Source organism: Setaria italica, chromosome I (assembly GCF_000263155.2).
Source record: "Setaria italica strain Yugu1 chromosome I, Setaria_italica_v2.0, whole genome shotgun sequence".
Lineage (NCBI taxonomy): Eukaryota > Viridiplantae > Streptophyta > Magnoliopsida > Poales > Poaceae > Setaria > Setaria italica.
The window spans coordinates 32,307,338-32,321,489 of record NC_028450.1 but is presented as its reverse complement, the minus strand read 5'-3'; the positions used below and the strand labels follow the sequence as shown (position 1 = coordinate 32,321,489).

The following is a 14,152-nucleotide window of genomic DNA, read 5'->3' as shown; positions in this document are numbered from 1 at the left end:
GATAAATGAATTAAAGGGAGATTAAACTTGGTATGGATTTTGGATGAAAAGGAATTGAGCTAAGGGATAGTTTTGCAATGTTTTAAAATTAGATTTTGAAAATAGGTTTCGAAGTTTTTGGATTCAGGTGATTTTTATATTTGAATTTTCGGGCCGTGTATCGCATTCTCTTCTCCCGTTGTGGAACTGTCGTCGCCCCTGCGCTAATAAGCCACGGTCGTCATCACTTTTTGCCATGGCGAAGCCCTTCCTTACCCTTCTGTCTTCTTTGTGTGGCCGTGCAGGATTACCACGATGCCGCCTCGACGCCCAAAGACATTAGAACAAGGCCGCTGGCAAGCCCTCCACGCGCGACCCCAAGAATTGTCCTCCTCTCACCGTTGTCCGCCCCGCTCGACCGTGCAAGCGACGAAATGAATACCACAATTACCTTCTCGCCCTCTTTCTTGTGGACCAATCCATGTATAATAATAAGCAGCACCGCCACAGTCGGATTCTCCGTGGACCATTATCCAACGCCCCACGTCCCCGTGCCCGCTGACGACCAGAATCGAGCAGAGATCGCGTACCCTTTCGGATGGTAATCGGTCCATCGTGAGCCCATGGACCTGGTCCACGGCCGGTCCACCGCCCCCATCGGCGCCTCATCAGCAAGACCGCCCAGTCAGCCGCCAGTTTTAGAGTTAAACCCCTGGAGAAACCTGAAATCCCAAACATGTACTATAAGTCTACGGTCCAGTCAGAGGGGAAAGCAGCGGGCTGCAGGCTTCGACACTCTGCACGCGCCTCTTTCAGAGTTCAGCAGTTCAGGACTTCGTCAGTTTCACGAGACAGAAGGGGGAAGGCCGGAAGGGAACTCCCAGTGATGTCGGCGCCACCGTTGGGCGGCGGCGGCGCCCTCATTAACGAGGTGCTCACCGACGACGAGCTCCGCACGGTGCTCACCCGTCTGGGGCCCGAGGCGGAGCGCGACGCCTTCGGGCTCGTGTGCCGCCGATGGCTCCGGATCCAGAGCTCCGAGCGGCGGCGCCTGCGCGCGCGCGCCGGGCCGGACATGCTGCGCCGCCTCGCCGCGCGCTTCCCGGGAGTCCTCGAGCTTGACCTCTCCCAGAATCCCTCGCGCTCCTTCTACCCCGGGGTCATCGACGATGACCTCAACGTCATTGCCGGGAGCTTCCGCAACCTGCGTATCCTGGCGCTGCAGAACTGCAAAGGTGCGGCCATCTCTTCTTCTGCCGCTACCCATATGTGCTGTTTGTCTATTTAGTGGATGAGATTAGTGTCTTCCTGGTGCACACGGCAATTTTTCTTGGGTGGCTTATAGTGCATTTTGGAGTACACCGTTAGAGACTGGTTCAATTTTACTTGGAGAGTCTTCGTCTCATGTACTGTACTAGTATTAGGGAATTACTTGTACTCTACTTTGTAGTCCTATTTATGCTACTTTGAAGATAAATCTGGGAAATGTTGGGGTTCATGTGTGTTAGGTCCTTTTGTTTGTGATAGAACTTTCTTGCCTTTGCAAAGGGGAATCCTATTTACTACTTTTGCAGCTTAGAAATTAAAATGTTTTATTGATTAAACCGTTTTATCACTATTTTTATAAAAGATAACACTTTTTAACTTATTTAAAAAGTATGAACGTACATCTTTGAAAATAAACTCCTTTGAAGGTTCATTTCATCCTTGGCAGAGGCAGGGTTTATTTTCTGAAATCAGGTTATGTATTTTCTCAATATTGTTAAATTGGAGTTATGAAAAGAAGGAAAAAGTTATGTGCAAATATTTTTCTTATTGGAATGGTTCCATCAGTACAGTTCTCAAAGATTTCCCTTCAACTTTTAAGATTGCAGATACTCATCTTTCGTTTCAACTTTGATTTTGTTTGTGTAATTTGGCTATGTATGCCTGGTACTACTATTCTGGGTAAATAGTAATAGCTACCCAAGTTATGGTCTCCTGAGATATCCAATTTCCAACAGTGGTTGTGGGAGGTCCTGGAATTTTGTTATTGTGGCTAATATTACTAATTTGCTATCCGGAAAAGTTATGATCGTCATGCGAGATTGTGGATCTTTGTTTTGGTGCACTCATTTTTGTGAGAATCCCCTGCCATTTTCTTAAACAAATTCTGTTGAGTATTACAGTTTGTGCCGGTTCATGTGTCTCTCAGGTATCTCTGATGTTGGAGTTGCCAAATTGGGAGATGGACTGCCATCTCTGCAGTCCCTTGATGTTTCTCGCTGCATAAAGCTGAGCGATAGAGGTTTGAAGGCGGTTGCACTAGGGTGCCAAAAATTGAGGCAGCTGCATATCACGGGTTGCAAATTAATAACTGATAATTTATTGATTGTTCTATCAAAGAGCTGTCTACAATTGGAAGATCTTGGAGCTGCAGGATGTAACAGCATAACAGATGCCGGTATATCTGCTCTAGCTGATGGCTGTCATCATATAAAATTGCTTGACATAAGTAAATGCAATAAAGTTGGTGATCCTGGAGTCTGTGAAATCGCTGAGGTTTCTTCATCACACTTGGTGTCGATAAAGCTTTTGGACTGCAGCAAGGTGGGAGATAAGTCCATCTATTCTTTAGCTAAGTTCTGCCATAACCTAGAGACTCTTGTCATTGGTGGATGTCGGAACATTAGCGATTCATCCATACAAGCTCTTGCTCTTGCCTGCTCCAGCAGCTTAAGGAGCCTGAGAATGGACTGGTGCTTGAAAATAACAGACACGTCATTGCGATGCCTGCTGTCTAACTGTAAACTTCTTGTGGCGATTGATGTTGGGTGCTGTGACCAAATAACCGACGTTGCATTTCAGGACGGGGAAGGAAGTGGGTTTCAGTCTGAACTGAGAGTTTTGAAGATCAGCAGCTGTGTTCAGCTCACAGTTGCAGGGGTCAGCAGTGTGATTAAATCCTTCAAGGCTCTTGAGTACCTGGATGTTCGGTCATGTCCTCAGGTTACAAGGGACAGTTGCGAGCAAGCTGGAGTACAGTTTCCTAGTGCCTGTAAGGTGAATTTCTATGGCAGCTTGCTGGAGTCCGATCCATCTGCTGAGAGGTTCTTCTAGGATCAGCTGCCAGGATGCCAGCTATGAGCTCAGTTGCACCCCATATCCATGGAAACTAAGAATATCAAAGAGTTCTGCGTCATGTATACGAGTGCTTGACATTGTTGGTCATCTTTCACCGTCAAACCCATGCAAGAATCGGAGACAGCCATGGATGCAAACCATAAGCTATATGCAATACCCAATTCAATTGGCATGTGATTTAGTCTGTAGAAAATAGTACCAGTGCCCATGAAATAAGTTGTCTGAACAATGAATGTTTATGCATTCTGTATTGTGCCAATCGAGCTGAGTGTATTCAAATTCAAAATGTACATTTTATACTGACTGCAGTAAATGTTGTTTTTTAGTTCTGTTTTTATCTGCATCGGTTGTACAGATCTTTGTTTTGCCGTTGCAGTGTTTGGTTTGTTTATGCTAGAATCCTGTCCCCGGGACAGTGTCCAGCCAGGAAAAATTTGGAGAGAATTCTCTATATATGCCATTAGTAATTTAGTTCATCCCTTATATGCCGTCAAAATTTAACCTGTTCCTTCAGTGCCATTGAAAATTTAACTCCATCAATCCTATGCCATTGCCGTTATTTTTCCCCACAAAATCAACCTGACTCCGTTAAAACGCATCCGTCTAATCCCATTTTTCCGTTTTTACCCCTCTCCCGACCTTATCCGCAATCACCACGGCGACGGGCCTTCATCCACCGTCGGCCGCGGCCCGCGGCCATCAGTCTTGCGCGCCGCCGCGCCCGAGCCCCAGAATCGACGCGGCTCGTGCGAGCCCGCCCGCCTGCATTGATGGGGAGGATGCGAGGCAGCTCTGCGAAGGTGCGGCGCGCGGCCATGGCGCTGCCCTCCTCGCTGCGCGTGGCCGAGGGTAGCACCACCGAGGAGTACTGTTTCGTCGAGATGCACTGCAATTTGGTGACCACCACATCGCCGGACTTGCTCAGGCGTGTCGTCGCCGCGGCTGGCACCTCCTTGCTCCGGCGCGTCGGGGCACGCGGGCGCAGACGTCGAGGGGCGTCCCCGGGGATGCCGCGGGTGTGCGCCACCGGTGGCAGGCCACGCGGAGGCGGAAGTAGCTGGCCGGCGTGAGGACGGGCTCAAGCATGTTGTCAACTTGTCGTGGAGGTTCCCAGGCCGGAGGTGGGCGGGGACTTGCGCTTCTTTCCGTTGGGCGTCGGCGGTGCCTCCAACACAGCAAGCTTCGTCTGGCCATGCGAGCTACGAGATCTCTGCAAAAGGAAGCAAACAAGACAGGTCAGTTACTCTCGGGATGTAAAAATTGGAAGAAAATCCAATTGATTCTTGAGTGGAGCATAAACAAACAGCAGCAGCAACCAGATGCAAGTGTAGTACCTTGGGAGGAGGAGGAGAGGTGGCAGTGATTGTTCCGCAGCCCCAGCGCGTCAAATCGTTGATGCCCACCTCCTCCAGGATCTCCAGCATTTGTAGTGGCTGCAACGGCATTAGGGGACAGCAAGAAAAATGCTTCATCTAGGGGTAATATTGTATTTTCCATCTTCACTTAACAGCCCTTTCATGGTACTGTGATAATAATGGCACCGAAGGGATGGAGTTAAATTTCCAATGACACTGAAGGGTAAATTTTGATGGCATAGGGGATGGGTTAAATTTTCAATGGCATACAAAGAATTCTCTCAAAAATTTGTGGGGTGTCAGCTGCTAATTTTCCAGTCTTAAGCCCCTCTCCTCATTCATAATTCAAAAGACAAACATGTCTAATAATCCAAAAGAAAAGTTTATAATCCCCGTGAAGAAAAATATGTTTTTTTCAAGAAAAAAGGAAGTTAATCCTGCCTCTGCAGGTACACACGGCATAGTTTTTACATAATCTCAGCCAAACAACTGAATTCAAATAAAGGAAAAACAGCACACAAAAGAATTAAAATGATTAAAAGTACAGTTTATTATTGCTTCTTCATCCATTTTTAATGAAAAAATCAAAATCAACTGTTTCTAATGCCTTGCTCGCCAAACGGACCGTCTCCGTTATGCCCTCCTACTACGACAGCGAAAAGTAGTTGTATAGAGTTGGAAAATATTGGGTGCTCCCAACTCAAACAAATATGGTATTTGCACTAGGAGCAATGAAAGAAGACCAAGTCGTTTTGTCAGTTGAATTTTTATAAGAGGGCTGATGTAGAAAATACTTTATTTCCTCCATTTTAAATTGTTGGGTTGTTTTAGAATTTCTAGATTCATAGCTTTTAGTATGTATCTAGACATAGTATATATTTATGTATATAGAAAAACAATAAATATGCTAAAACAACCTACAATTTGAAATGAAGGGAGTATGTCGCTAAAATTATCATTTTTTTCATAACTACTCCCTCCACCTTTAAATATATGACTCATATATCTAAGGACGGAAGTAGTGATTTTACAGTGTCTTTGTGAACTTAGGGTAATTTGGTACGCATCAATGTGGGAATGTGGGAATGGGGTGGAGCCGGGGTGCTAGTTTTGTGGGGCGGCTTCACGGGCTTCCAGCGGAAGAAGCTGGTGCCCAAGCCGCTCACGAAGCTCTGGCAAAGGGACCTATTTATCGGGTCTCAGTCACTGACAAGTGGCCCAAGTCCAAAACCTCAACACCGTCCCAGAAACCTCATCCCCATCTCCCAGGCTTCCCCATCTCAATCACACACCTCCCTCGCGCAACAAGCGGAGGACGCCGGCCTCCATCCACCAGGGCACCTGCGCCGACCGCCTCTTCCTCACTCCTGCGGTGGCTTGCCTCCCTCTCCACCGGACGCCGCTCGCCTCCCTCTTCCGGCTCCCTCCTGCATCCCGCGACCACCACCGCCCTTTCCCAACCGGACGCCGCCGCCTTCCTACTCGGAGGCCTGCACACGGTATGCCTTCTCTTCGCAGATTCGGAGTTGGTACGGTGTGTTAGCGATTGGGTATTCAAGAAAAGATTGATGTGCCGTTAACTTTCGTATATCTCTATGTGGCGGCCTTCGTATATGTACGAAGGCTCCGTGCCCGACAGTCAGAACCTTGGTTGCTCGCCCAACAATCCGGCCGGACGGCGGTCTTATATTTCTGCTGTTGTTTTCCTATGATAGTCCGTTGGAGTTGGGTCGATCATTCTTGTTTAATTTGGGCGCAATTGAGGAAATCTGCAGCCAGAACGCAGTCTATGCCTGATTATTTCTCTACTATGGATTTGTCTGGGAAAAATGAAAAGCCTTTGAGATCCTAGACGCAAATAGAGTCTGATAAGCATAAAAGAGCTGGTAGTTAAGGGCGCATTTGCACAAAATTTTCATGTACTCCTTATGTCGCAATAGAATGATATTACCAAGGAAGTGCAGTTCCTTTTGTTTTTGGCAATTAAGTAAGAAGTGCAGTTGTATACTTATTTCTAGATTTCGTTTAGAATTTTCTCAGTGCCTGCTTGTTGCTCTACATACCCCCTCCGTTCCAAATTGTAGGTCGTTTGGCCTTTCCAGGTTTATAGGATATTATTATGCATCTAGACATGCACCTCTATCTGCGTACACAGCACAAACTATGCCTAAGAACCTCCCAAAACGTCCTACAATTTGGAACGGAGGGAGTATTATATATTTTCATACTGTTCATGGTGGATAGTATTATCTTCTGCCAGTTCAGATTCGTTTGGTAAATATGATGCTTAATGTTACTCTGGTATTAGGCGTGCCAAGCATAAGTTTTGTTTTGCAATTCTGGTATATAGTTTCAAATATACCTTAATTATCGAATTCACGTTATGAACACCTTAACATCCATTAAAGCAGCAGTGTAGTACATGTATAAATATATTATGTCTAAGTCTTTCACTGTGTCTTCTGACTTCAAAACCCCCAACTTACCTAATCTATTTATGTTATTATTTACGCAGGCACGATAGCACCTTGCTGTGAACTGGTAACAGGTTTGAAGGAAAGAATAATTGCGGTGCTGTGTTTGACTTCACTGCAAGGAGTAAAATGAGGCTAAGTATTGGACAAGTCCATCGAAATGTTCTTGCGCTGGCATCTTCCAGATCATGCTTTGTTCTTGGAGACCGTCTTTCATTCAGGATGCTGTCACAACAACGGGCAGCTGGATTCCATCAGACTGCTTGGCGTGGTAGTCAAATTGTAGAAGATAGGGGAGGGCCATTAACTCTTGCTAGCTTAGAAGTGCAAAACAGGGTTGAATATGGGAAGAAGGAAAAAATGGCACGAACTGGAGGTCCTAAGCCAAGTTCAAGAGGTTCTTCCCTCAATGTGAAACCTAGAGTTTCTTCTTCCCTCAATATGAAACCTAGAGTTTCTTCGCTTAATGTCAAACCAGCGAAGAGTGCCTTGCCAAAGTCAACTGGGATAAAGAAGACACTGAAGGTAGATGAGGCTCTGTTTTCTGCCAAGTCATTTGAAGAGCTTGGTTTACCACCTTTGCTTGTTGATCGGTTGAACAAGGAAGGTCTGACTGCGCCAACTGAGGTCCAATCAGCTGCTATTCCTATAATAGCACAAAAGCACGATGTGGTGATCCAATCATATACTGGCTCAGGGAAAACACTTGCTTATCTTCTCCCAATTCTTTCCGAAATAGGCCCACTGAAGAGGCCTATGGAGCAAGATAATTCTGAGAAAAGATCAGGTATTGAAGCAGTCATTATTGCTCCTTCCAGAGAATTAGGAATGCAGATTGTGAGAGAAGTAGAGAAGATTTTGGGTCCTAATGATAAGAGACTTGTCCAGCAACTTGTTGGTGGTGCTAATCGTTCTAGACAAGAAGAAGCATTGAAGAAGAACAAGCCAATTATTGTTGTTGGAACACCTGGCCGTATTTCCGAAATTTCAGCAGCAGGTAAGCTACACACCCATGGCTGCCGCTTTCTTGTACTGGATGAAGTCGACCAGCTTCTGTCTTTTAATTACCGTGAGGATATGCATAGAATTTTGGAGCATGTTGGAAAGAAACCTGGTACCACATCTAGGGATATTCTTGGTCCACTTGCTAGGCGATCTGAGCGTCAAACTATCTTGGTTTCTGCAACAATTCCTTTTTCAGTTATACGAGCAGCAAGGAGTTGGGGTCACGATCCAGTTCTCATTAGAGCTAAGAGTGTACTTCCGCTTGACTCAATCACTGTTCCAAGACCTGCATTATCCCAGACTGATGCTAACTCGAGCTCACCATCAAACTCAGTGAACCAAGCTGCTGTTGGCAGCTTGCCACCATCATTGGAACACTACTACTGTACAGCCAAGGTTCAACACAAAGTTGACACCTTGCGGAGATGCATCCATGCTCTGGAAGCACAGACAGTGATTGCATTTATGAACAACACCAAGCCACTGAAGGATGTTGTATTTAAGTTGGAGGCCCGTGGTATCAAAGCCACTGAGCTCCATGGAGATCTTGGAAAGCTTGCAAGGTCTACAGTCTTGAAAAAATTCAAGGATGGTGAATTCAGAGTTCTTGTTACAAATGAGCTGTCTGCCAGGGGACTGGATGTGCCTGAATGTGACCTTGTGGTCAATCTGGACCTTCCAACTGACTCTACACATTATGCCCACAGAGCTGGAAGAACAGGACGTCTTGGGCGTAAAGGGATTGTGGTCACAATATGCGAAGAAAACGAGGCATTTGTTGTAAGAAAAATGCGCAAGCAGTTAGCTGTGGCCATCAAGCCATGTGAGTTCACTGAAGGCGAGCTTGTTGTTCACAAGGAGGAAGATGAGGAATAAAATCTTCCTGGTGCAGATGACTGTTTCTGATTACTTGTAGTGTTTTGTAATATGATTATGCAAGTTCTATTGATAGTACTTTGAAAAGTCTTTGCATGCCCTGTTGGATTTTCATATTGCCTGTGTTAAAATGTTTGAAACCCCAGGCTGCAACCAGGTTAAGTTTTAGCGACCCTTGGAGGGAGCAATTTGCTGTGGAATAGATGAGTCTTGTATTCCTGGCAACCTGGCAATAGATTAATACTAGGAGAACGTTGTCTTGTGGTGATCCTCCAACAATTATCTAGTAAATTCTCCGGGAATTCTATTCCAATATGGCCCCTATAGCTCAGTGGTAGAGCGTCAGTCTTGTAAACTGAAGGTCTGTAGTTCGATCCTGCATGGGGGCATTTTTTTATTTGAATTTTTTGTTTACACTTTCACATGTTTTCCTTTAGCTTTATGCACCTAAACCTGACGAAATAACTCGAGCCAATCACCAACGAGGCACCGACACCACACCACACACCAGCAGCAGCCGGTACCTGACATGGCCGAGCGGCCGGTGACGGCGCCGCCGGTCTCCAGCGCGCTGATGCAGGCATGCAGCGATGCTCCTCCAGCATTCATCTGCTAGACTGCTACCCTTTCCAGAAAGACACATCAAAACGCAAATCGAACTCCACATCTCGAAAAAAAGAAAAAAAAAGAACTAGTTCTGCAGCCCGTGACACATAAAAGGTTTTGGTCGATAAGGTGATAGCTGTTCGTACGACGGGCAGCTATGGCAGCATCATCATACTGCAAATCTGCAGTCCTGCATTCCTACTCATGCTCATGGTTTCTCTAGCAAGTAGCATGGCAATCAAAAGTCGCTGTTTCCAGCAGTCTTGCAGCCTTCAGAAAAGCCTGCGCACATGCCCTCTCAAGTGATGCATTTTCCGCTGAGGAAAGGTGGCCGAGTGGACCTAACAACAGTAGTTGTCATCTGGAAATCGTGAGCATGATGACAAGATTGGTGATGCACAAACACCGTTATCAATATTAGATTCCAAGAGATAAATCCGTAATGCTGCTGCAGAAAAACCTACTTGAAACTTAATTAGTGTTTGGTTGCTTGTATCATTTGGTCTATGTATGGGATAGTTCAAAATAATAATGATGCTTTTATTTGGTTGGGTGAACTGTACCAACTAGGATAAAGCCATCCCACTTACATTAACCAAATGACACAAGCAACCAAACACACCCTTAATACATTATTCTACTAATTGGAGTGAATTATACGGTACAAGCAAATTGGTTGAACCTCACCAGAACCTCACCATCTAGGATCATCCATGCATACATCAAGTGATGCATGCAACCAAACACACCCTAAATCATTTCCATCAACCAATAATTCACGCTGAAATAGTTTGATTGACAATATGCTAGGAAAAAAGGTTCAACTGTACTTGTTTCGAGTCAAACTTTCTGAAACAGGATCCTTTTGATGATCAGAAACAACATGCAAGAGGATGGGTATACATCTAATCATGAACTCACCAACACAAAATATTAAACTTGACAAATGCTGCCAGCAACACCAAATAGAAAAGAAAAATTGTCAGATGACCACATGACTAAAAAAGAAACAAACAAATTCCCACAACCATGGAGAAAAAGCAATTTGCCTCGCATAGTCGCATCTAACAATAATTGACATGTCCATCAGTAATAATTGACATAAATTCTGCACTCCAGTCTAATCTGAATACAGGGTCTTCATAAGAAGAGCAGCATGCCATGACATAGTTTTGGAATCAATTCATGGTTACATTGGTTATGCTATAATCAATTTATTTTGGAACACCGGCCAGTTCTTATTACACATTAGACAATCACGATCCAAACTCTTTCGGGGTCTTTGCAACTATGGAGATAGCATGGAGACCTGAGTTCAGCTCATCAGACAGAAGATTATAAACCATCCTGTGACGCTTCACAAGGTTTTGCCCCTCAAATTTTGGTGAAACTACCTTGATGTTGAAATGTGTCTCGTTTGCATTGTCCTTGACTGCTGCATGCCCGGCATGTTGGTAAGAAACGTCTTCAATTTCTAGGGCACTGGCCTCCAAGGCAGACTGCAGCTTTTGCCTCATCCGAGCAGCTCTTGAAAGCACAGCACCGGTACCTCGTGAAGCCATCATTCGTTTTAGCCTGTCTCACAGCCCAACTACCTGGTAGCAAATTTACTGGTTATAAAGGATATAAGCTTCGACCTAAAATGGAAGAATCAGGACAGAATGTGTAAGATGAACAGAGAAATAACCACACATCATCTCAGGGTTTTTAACAAAATGCACATGATATCGATCATGAAACAGCATGAAGACCATAGTTGTATCACAATCCAAAACAGCTCAAATGCCCATTACCTCATTAACATAAGCCACTAAAATAGCGTGATGCAGATCCACATACTCTGATTTCCAGGCAACAAATTATGGATTCATTCACGAACTGAAACAAAGGGAAATAAACACCGCACCTTCGCTTGGTCTATGTTATGTGATGCTCGCCCAACTGGAATATGTATGAACATATCTTAGAGGTATCTAACAGTCTACAATATAGTTGTTCCATAAACTCCTAATTAAGTATTCGTTGGCCCAATCTGGTTAATCACCCCTCTTCATATGCAGGAAAGGAATCTAGTCTTTCGAATCCAATGGTCTTCTATTTAACTAACTGCAGAAAGTTAAACTTCTTGCACAAAAAAAAAAGAACACATGGTGACGAAATTGGAGTGGCCTTGCACACATAGATCATACGAAGCCATAAACAAGAACAGGGAAGGCTAAAATATTTGCTCCTGTTATTGAAGACTATGGGCACGCTATGTATTTTAACCGAACAGGATCCGAATAGAAAAATTCTGCTTATACGTTGCTATGGTCTAGACTCGCCCTTTACCTGCCTAATAATGGAGAGAAGATCAGATCCAGCAATTTTAATATGGAAGCAGGATGGAACAGAACGAATCTATACAGGAACAGTTAGGGCTTTCGTTAAGACCTGAAATCTTGGTGTCTTGCGGCAATCGGAGATCGGAGCTACGAAACGGCGGCTGCGGCGGCGGCTAGGGCTGGGGGTGAACAACCTGGGGAAGAAAAGGAACCTGAAAGCGGAGACGGGCCAAAAAAAGAAAAAGAAGGAAATATATGGCAAAATAAATAGCGTGCGGTGAGCGTGGATCGAACACGCGACCTTCAGATCTTCAGTCTGACGCTCTCCCAACTGAGCTATCCCCGCTTTGTGCTACTTGGTAGCACAAATTTATTAATAACTCTATCGATAGGAAAGGCCCAGCCGAGAGAAAGTTCCATTTCGTTCGTCCGTAGGGAGTGGGAGCCACGTTATAAATAAAAAAAAAAGGGAGAAGAAGGGGAGGCCGTTGCCTTTGATCCAATGGACACCGCCGTACTTCGCCGCGCGCGCGGTAAGCTCGACCGCTATGAGCAGTCTCACGCCAAGTCAAATTTCATCCGGTACCTACCTGTCATCCGACCAAGATGAGCAACGCGCCTGCTGCTACTCCGGTATCTACTTCCGTGCGCAGGTGCAGGCGGCAGGTCCACTGGTTCACCAATCACCAGCACGGCACGGCACGGCAAGGTCGCTCGGTGCTCCGCCTCCAAGGCTCCAAGCCAAGCAGCAAGCGCCCAGGTCCCAGGAAGCCAGGAAACAGGGGCACCTCGTCGAACGAACCGCGCGCGCCCATCAGATCCAAGTATGAGTTCAGGAGTAGCTCAACTATGGGAGAGTGGGAGTTGCCGAGACGAGAGCACCGAGGGCGGAGTACGGGTGGCCACGCTTTTTGCCAGAGGGCATCGTGCATGGGCATGGCGATTGGCAAAGGGAGAATAACGCAGAGCGGCAGCGGCCAGCAGGTGGCCCGCCGCGCGCCAGCGGCCAGCCAGACGGCGGGGCAAGGACGTGCGTACGGCCCGCGCGCCAGCCCGGTCCTGATCAGACTTGCCATCGTGCTCTGGGATCCCAGGACACGGCCGGCCGGCGCTCAGCCACGCGCGCCTACGCTTTTCGCTTGGTTACATGCTCCGGCACCCGGCACCGCGTCGGCCGGCCTGGCTGGCTGGCCGGCCAGTGGCCAGGGTCAGGCCGCCCGGCTGCCTGGGCATGAAGCAGGCAGGCGACCGGTGAACAGAAGGCTGCACTGTTCCAAAGGGCGTCTCCCGGGTCCATGCGATTGCTTTGTATCATATAGCGACGCACCTGCTAAATTGAACCGATCGAGCACTCTCACTCTCATCACTGTCGGGATTTATTTTCAGCATTTTCATATGATGAGAGGCTAGGAGCTACACGAAGCCGGGCGGCCGTGGCCACCGTAGCCGTGTACCGGCCGGCAGGAGTACGTGGCTGCCTGCTGCATGTCACGTACGTCGGCGACTGGCCTGGCAGGTATGGCCACCCAACCCGCATGTAGCACGCATCGCACTTATTGTTGGCGTCCATCTTCTGACCGTTTGATCCATTTTTCGCTTCGAGATGAGAAGTATGAGACCGACCTGACCTTGTCTTCCTTCAAAGCCGCATTGCCTTTGCCTAGCAAGGAGTAGCAACAAGCCAACAAGAAACCAGCCCGTTCACATGCGGAGTGCACCGACTTTTTTTTATTTTAGCCCTTTTCGAGAAAGTTTTTCACAAGTAGATGCCTGACGGAACCAATTTCAAGAATGGACCCTTAGCTTGGCGCCAAGCTACAATGTCTTGGCGCCAAGGTCCCCGCCATGGCGTGACCACGTGGCGTGTGATGGATTACGTGGCGAGCGGGCGGGTGTGTCAAGGCTTGGCGCTACGATCGGTGGCGCCAAGCCTTGGCGCCACCGAGCCTGGCGCCAAGCCTTTTACCATAGCACCGGGCACTCCTTCCTTTTGCGCATCAGTTTCTTTTCGCATCCTCAAACCCACGCCGCCGCCCTCGGAGGCCGCCGCCGCCGCCGCCGAAGCCCGCCGCCGCCGCTGCCGGCGCCGCCCGGCGCCCGCTCGCTCCCGCCTGGCCCGAGCCGCCCCGCCCCGCCCGGCGCCTGCCCGGCCCGCCCCATCCCACCCCGCCCAGTGCCTGGAGGTGCCCCGCCGGCGCCGTCGCCGCCCAGCACCCGCCCGGCCCGAGCCGCCTCGCCCCGCCCGACGCCAGGAGGCGCCCCGCCCCGCCGGTGCCCCCCGGCCGGGCCCCGCGCCCGCCCTTCCCGGAGGCCGGCCGCCCCCCACCCTGTGCCCACCCCCACCCCTTGCCGCCAGTGTGCAGCAGTGAGGTAAAATGGGAACCCAGAGGATTTGTAATTATACTCTCCC

At 47.7% G+C, this 14,152-nt stretch overlaps 2 protein-coding genes, 1 long non-coding RNA gene and 2 other non-coding genes across 5 annotated transcripts; 3 read left to right on the top strand and 2 right to left on the bottom strand.

Annotated features, from left to right (window-relative positions):
• The first annotated feature begins 768 nt into the window (after positions 1 to 768).
• Positions 769 to 3,431, top strand: LOC101769385 (F-box/LRR-repeat protein 20). The gene is made up of 2 exons (XM_004953154.2): positions 769 to 1,214; positions 2,174 to 3,431. The coding sequence occupies exons 1-2, from the start codon at positions 866 to 868 to the stop codon at positions 3,076 to 3,078; spliced, it is 1,254 nt and encodes a 417-aa protein (XP_004953211.1). The 5' UTR covers positions 769 to 865; the 3' UTR covers positions 3,079 to 3,431.
• Positions 3,432 to 5,700: 2,269 nt separating this feature from the next.
• On the top strand, positions 5,701 to 9,014 carry LOC101768983 (DEAD-box ATP-dependent RNA helicase 47A). Its single transcript, XM_004953153.3, has 2 exons — positions 5,701 to 5,956; positions 6,973 to 9,014. Exon 2 carries the CDS (start codon positions 7,061 to 7,063, stop codon positions 8,810 to 8,812), a length of 1,752 nt encoding a protein of 583 aa, XP_004953210.1. The 5' UTR covers positions 5,701 to 5,956; positions 6,973 to 7,060; the 3' UTR covers positions 8,813 to 9,014.
• A 115-nt stretch (positions 9,015 to 9,129) lies between these two features.
• On the top strand, positions 9,130 to 9,201 carry TRNAT-UGU. Its single transcript has one exon. It is a non-coding gene; the product is annotated as a tRNA-Thr (tRNA).
• Positions 9,202 to 10,450: 1,249 nt separating this feature from the next.
• Positions 10,451 to 12,007, bottom strand: LOC101768577. Its single transcript, XR_001164033.2, has 2 exons — positions 11,852 to 12,007; positions 10,451 to 11,013 (listed from the first exon to the last, which is right to left on the bottom strand). It is a non-coding gene; the product is annotated as an uncharacterized LOC101768577 (long non-coding RNA).
• Positions 12,008 to 12,015: 8 nt separating this feature from the next.
• Positions 12,016 to 12,088, bottom strand: TRNAF-GAA. Its single transcript has one exon. It is a non-coding gene; the product is annotated as a tRNA-Phe (tRNA).
• Positions 12,089 to 14,152: the final 2,064 nt, after the last annotated feature.

Coding starts and splice junctions, on each gene's coding strand:
- LOC101769385 (XM_004953154.2), top strand. CDS start 866: ATGTCGGCGCCACCGTTGGGCGGCGGCGGCGCCCTCATTAACGAGGTG. Junction 1,215..2,173: donor GGCGCTGCAGAACTGCAAAG/GTGCGGCCATCT, acceptor TGTGTCTCTCAG/GTATCTCTGATGTTGGAGTT.
- LOC101768983 (XM_004953153.3), top strand. CDS start 7,061: ATGAGGCTAAGTATTGGACAAGTCCATCGAAATGTTCTTGCGCTGGCA.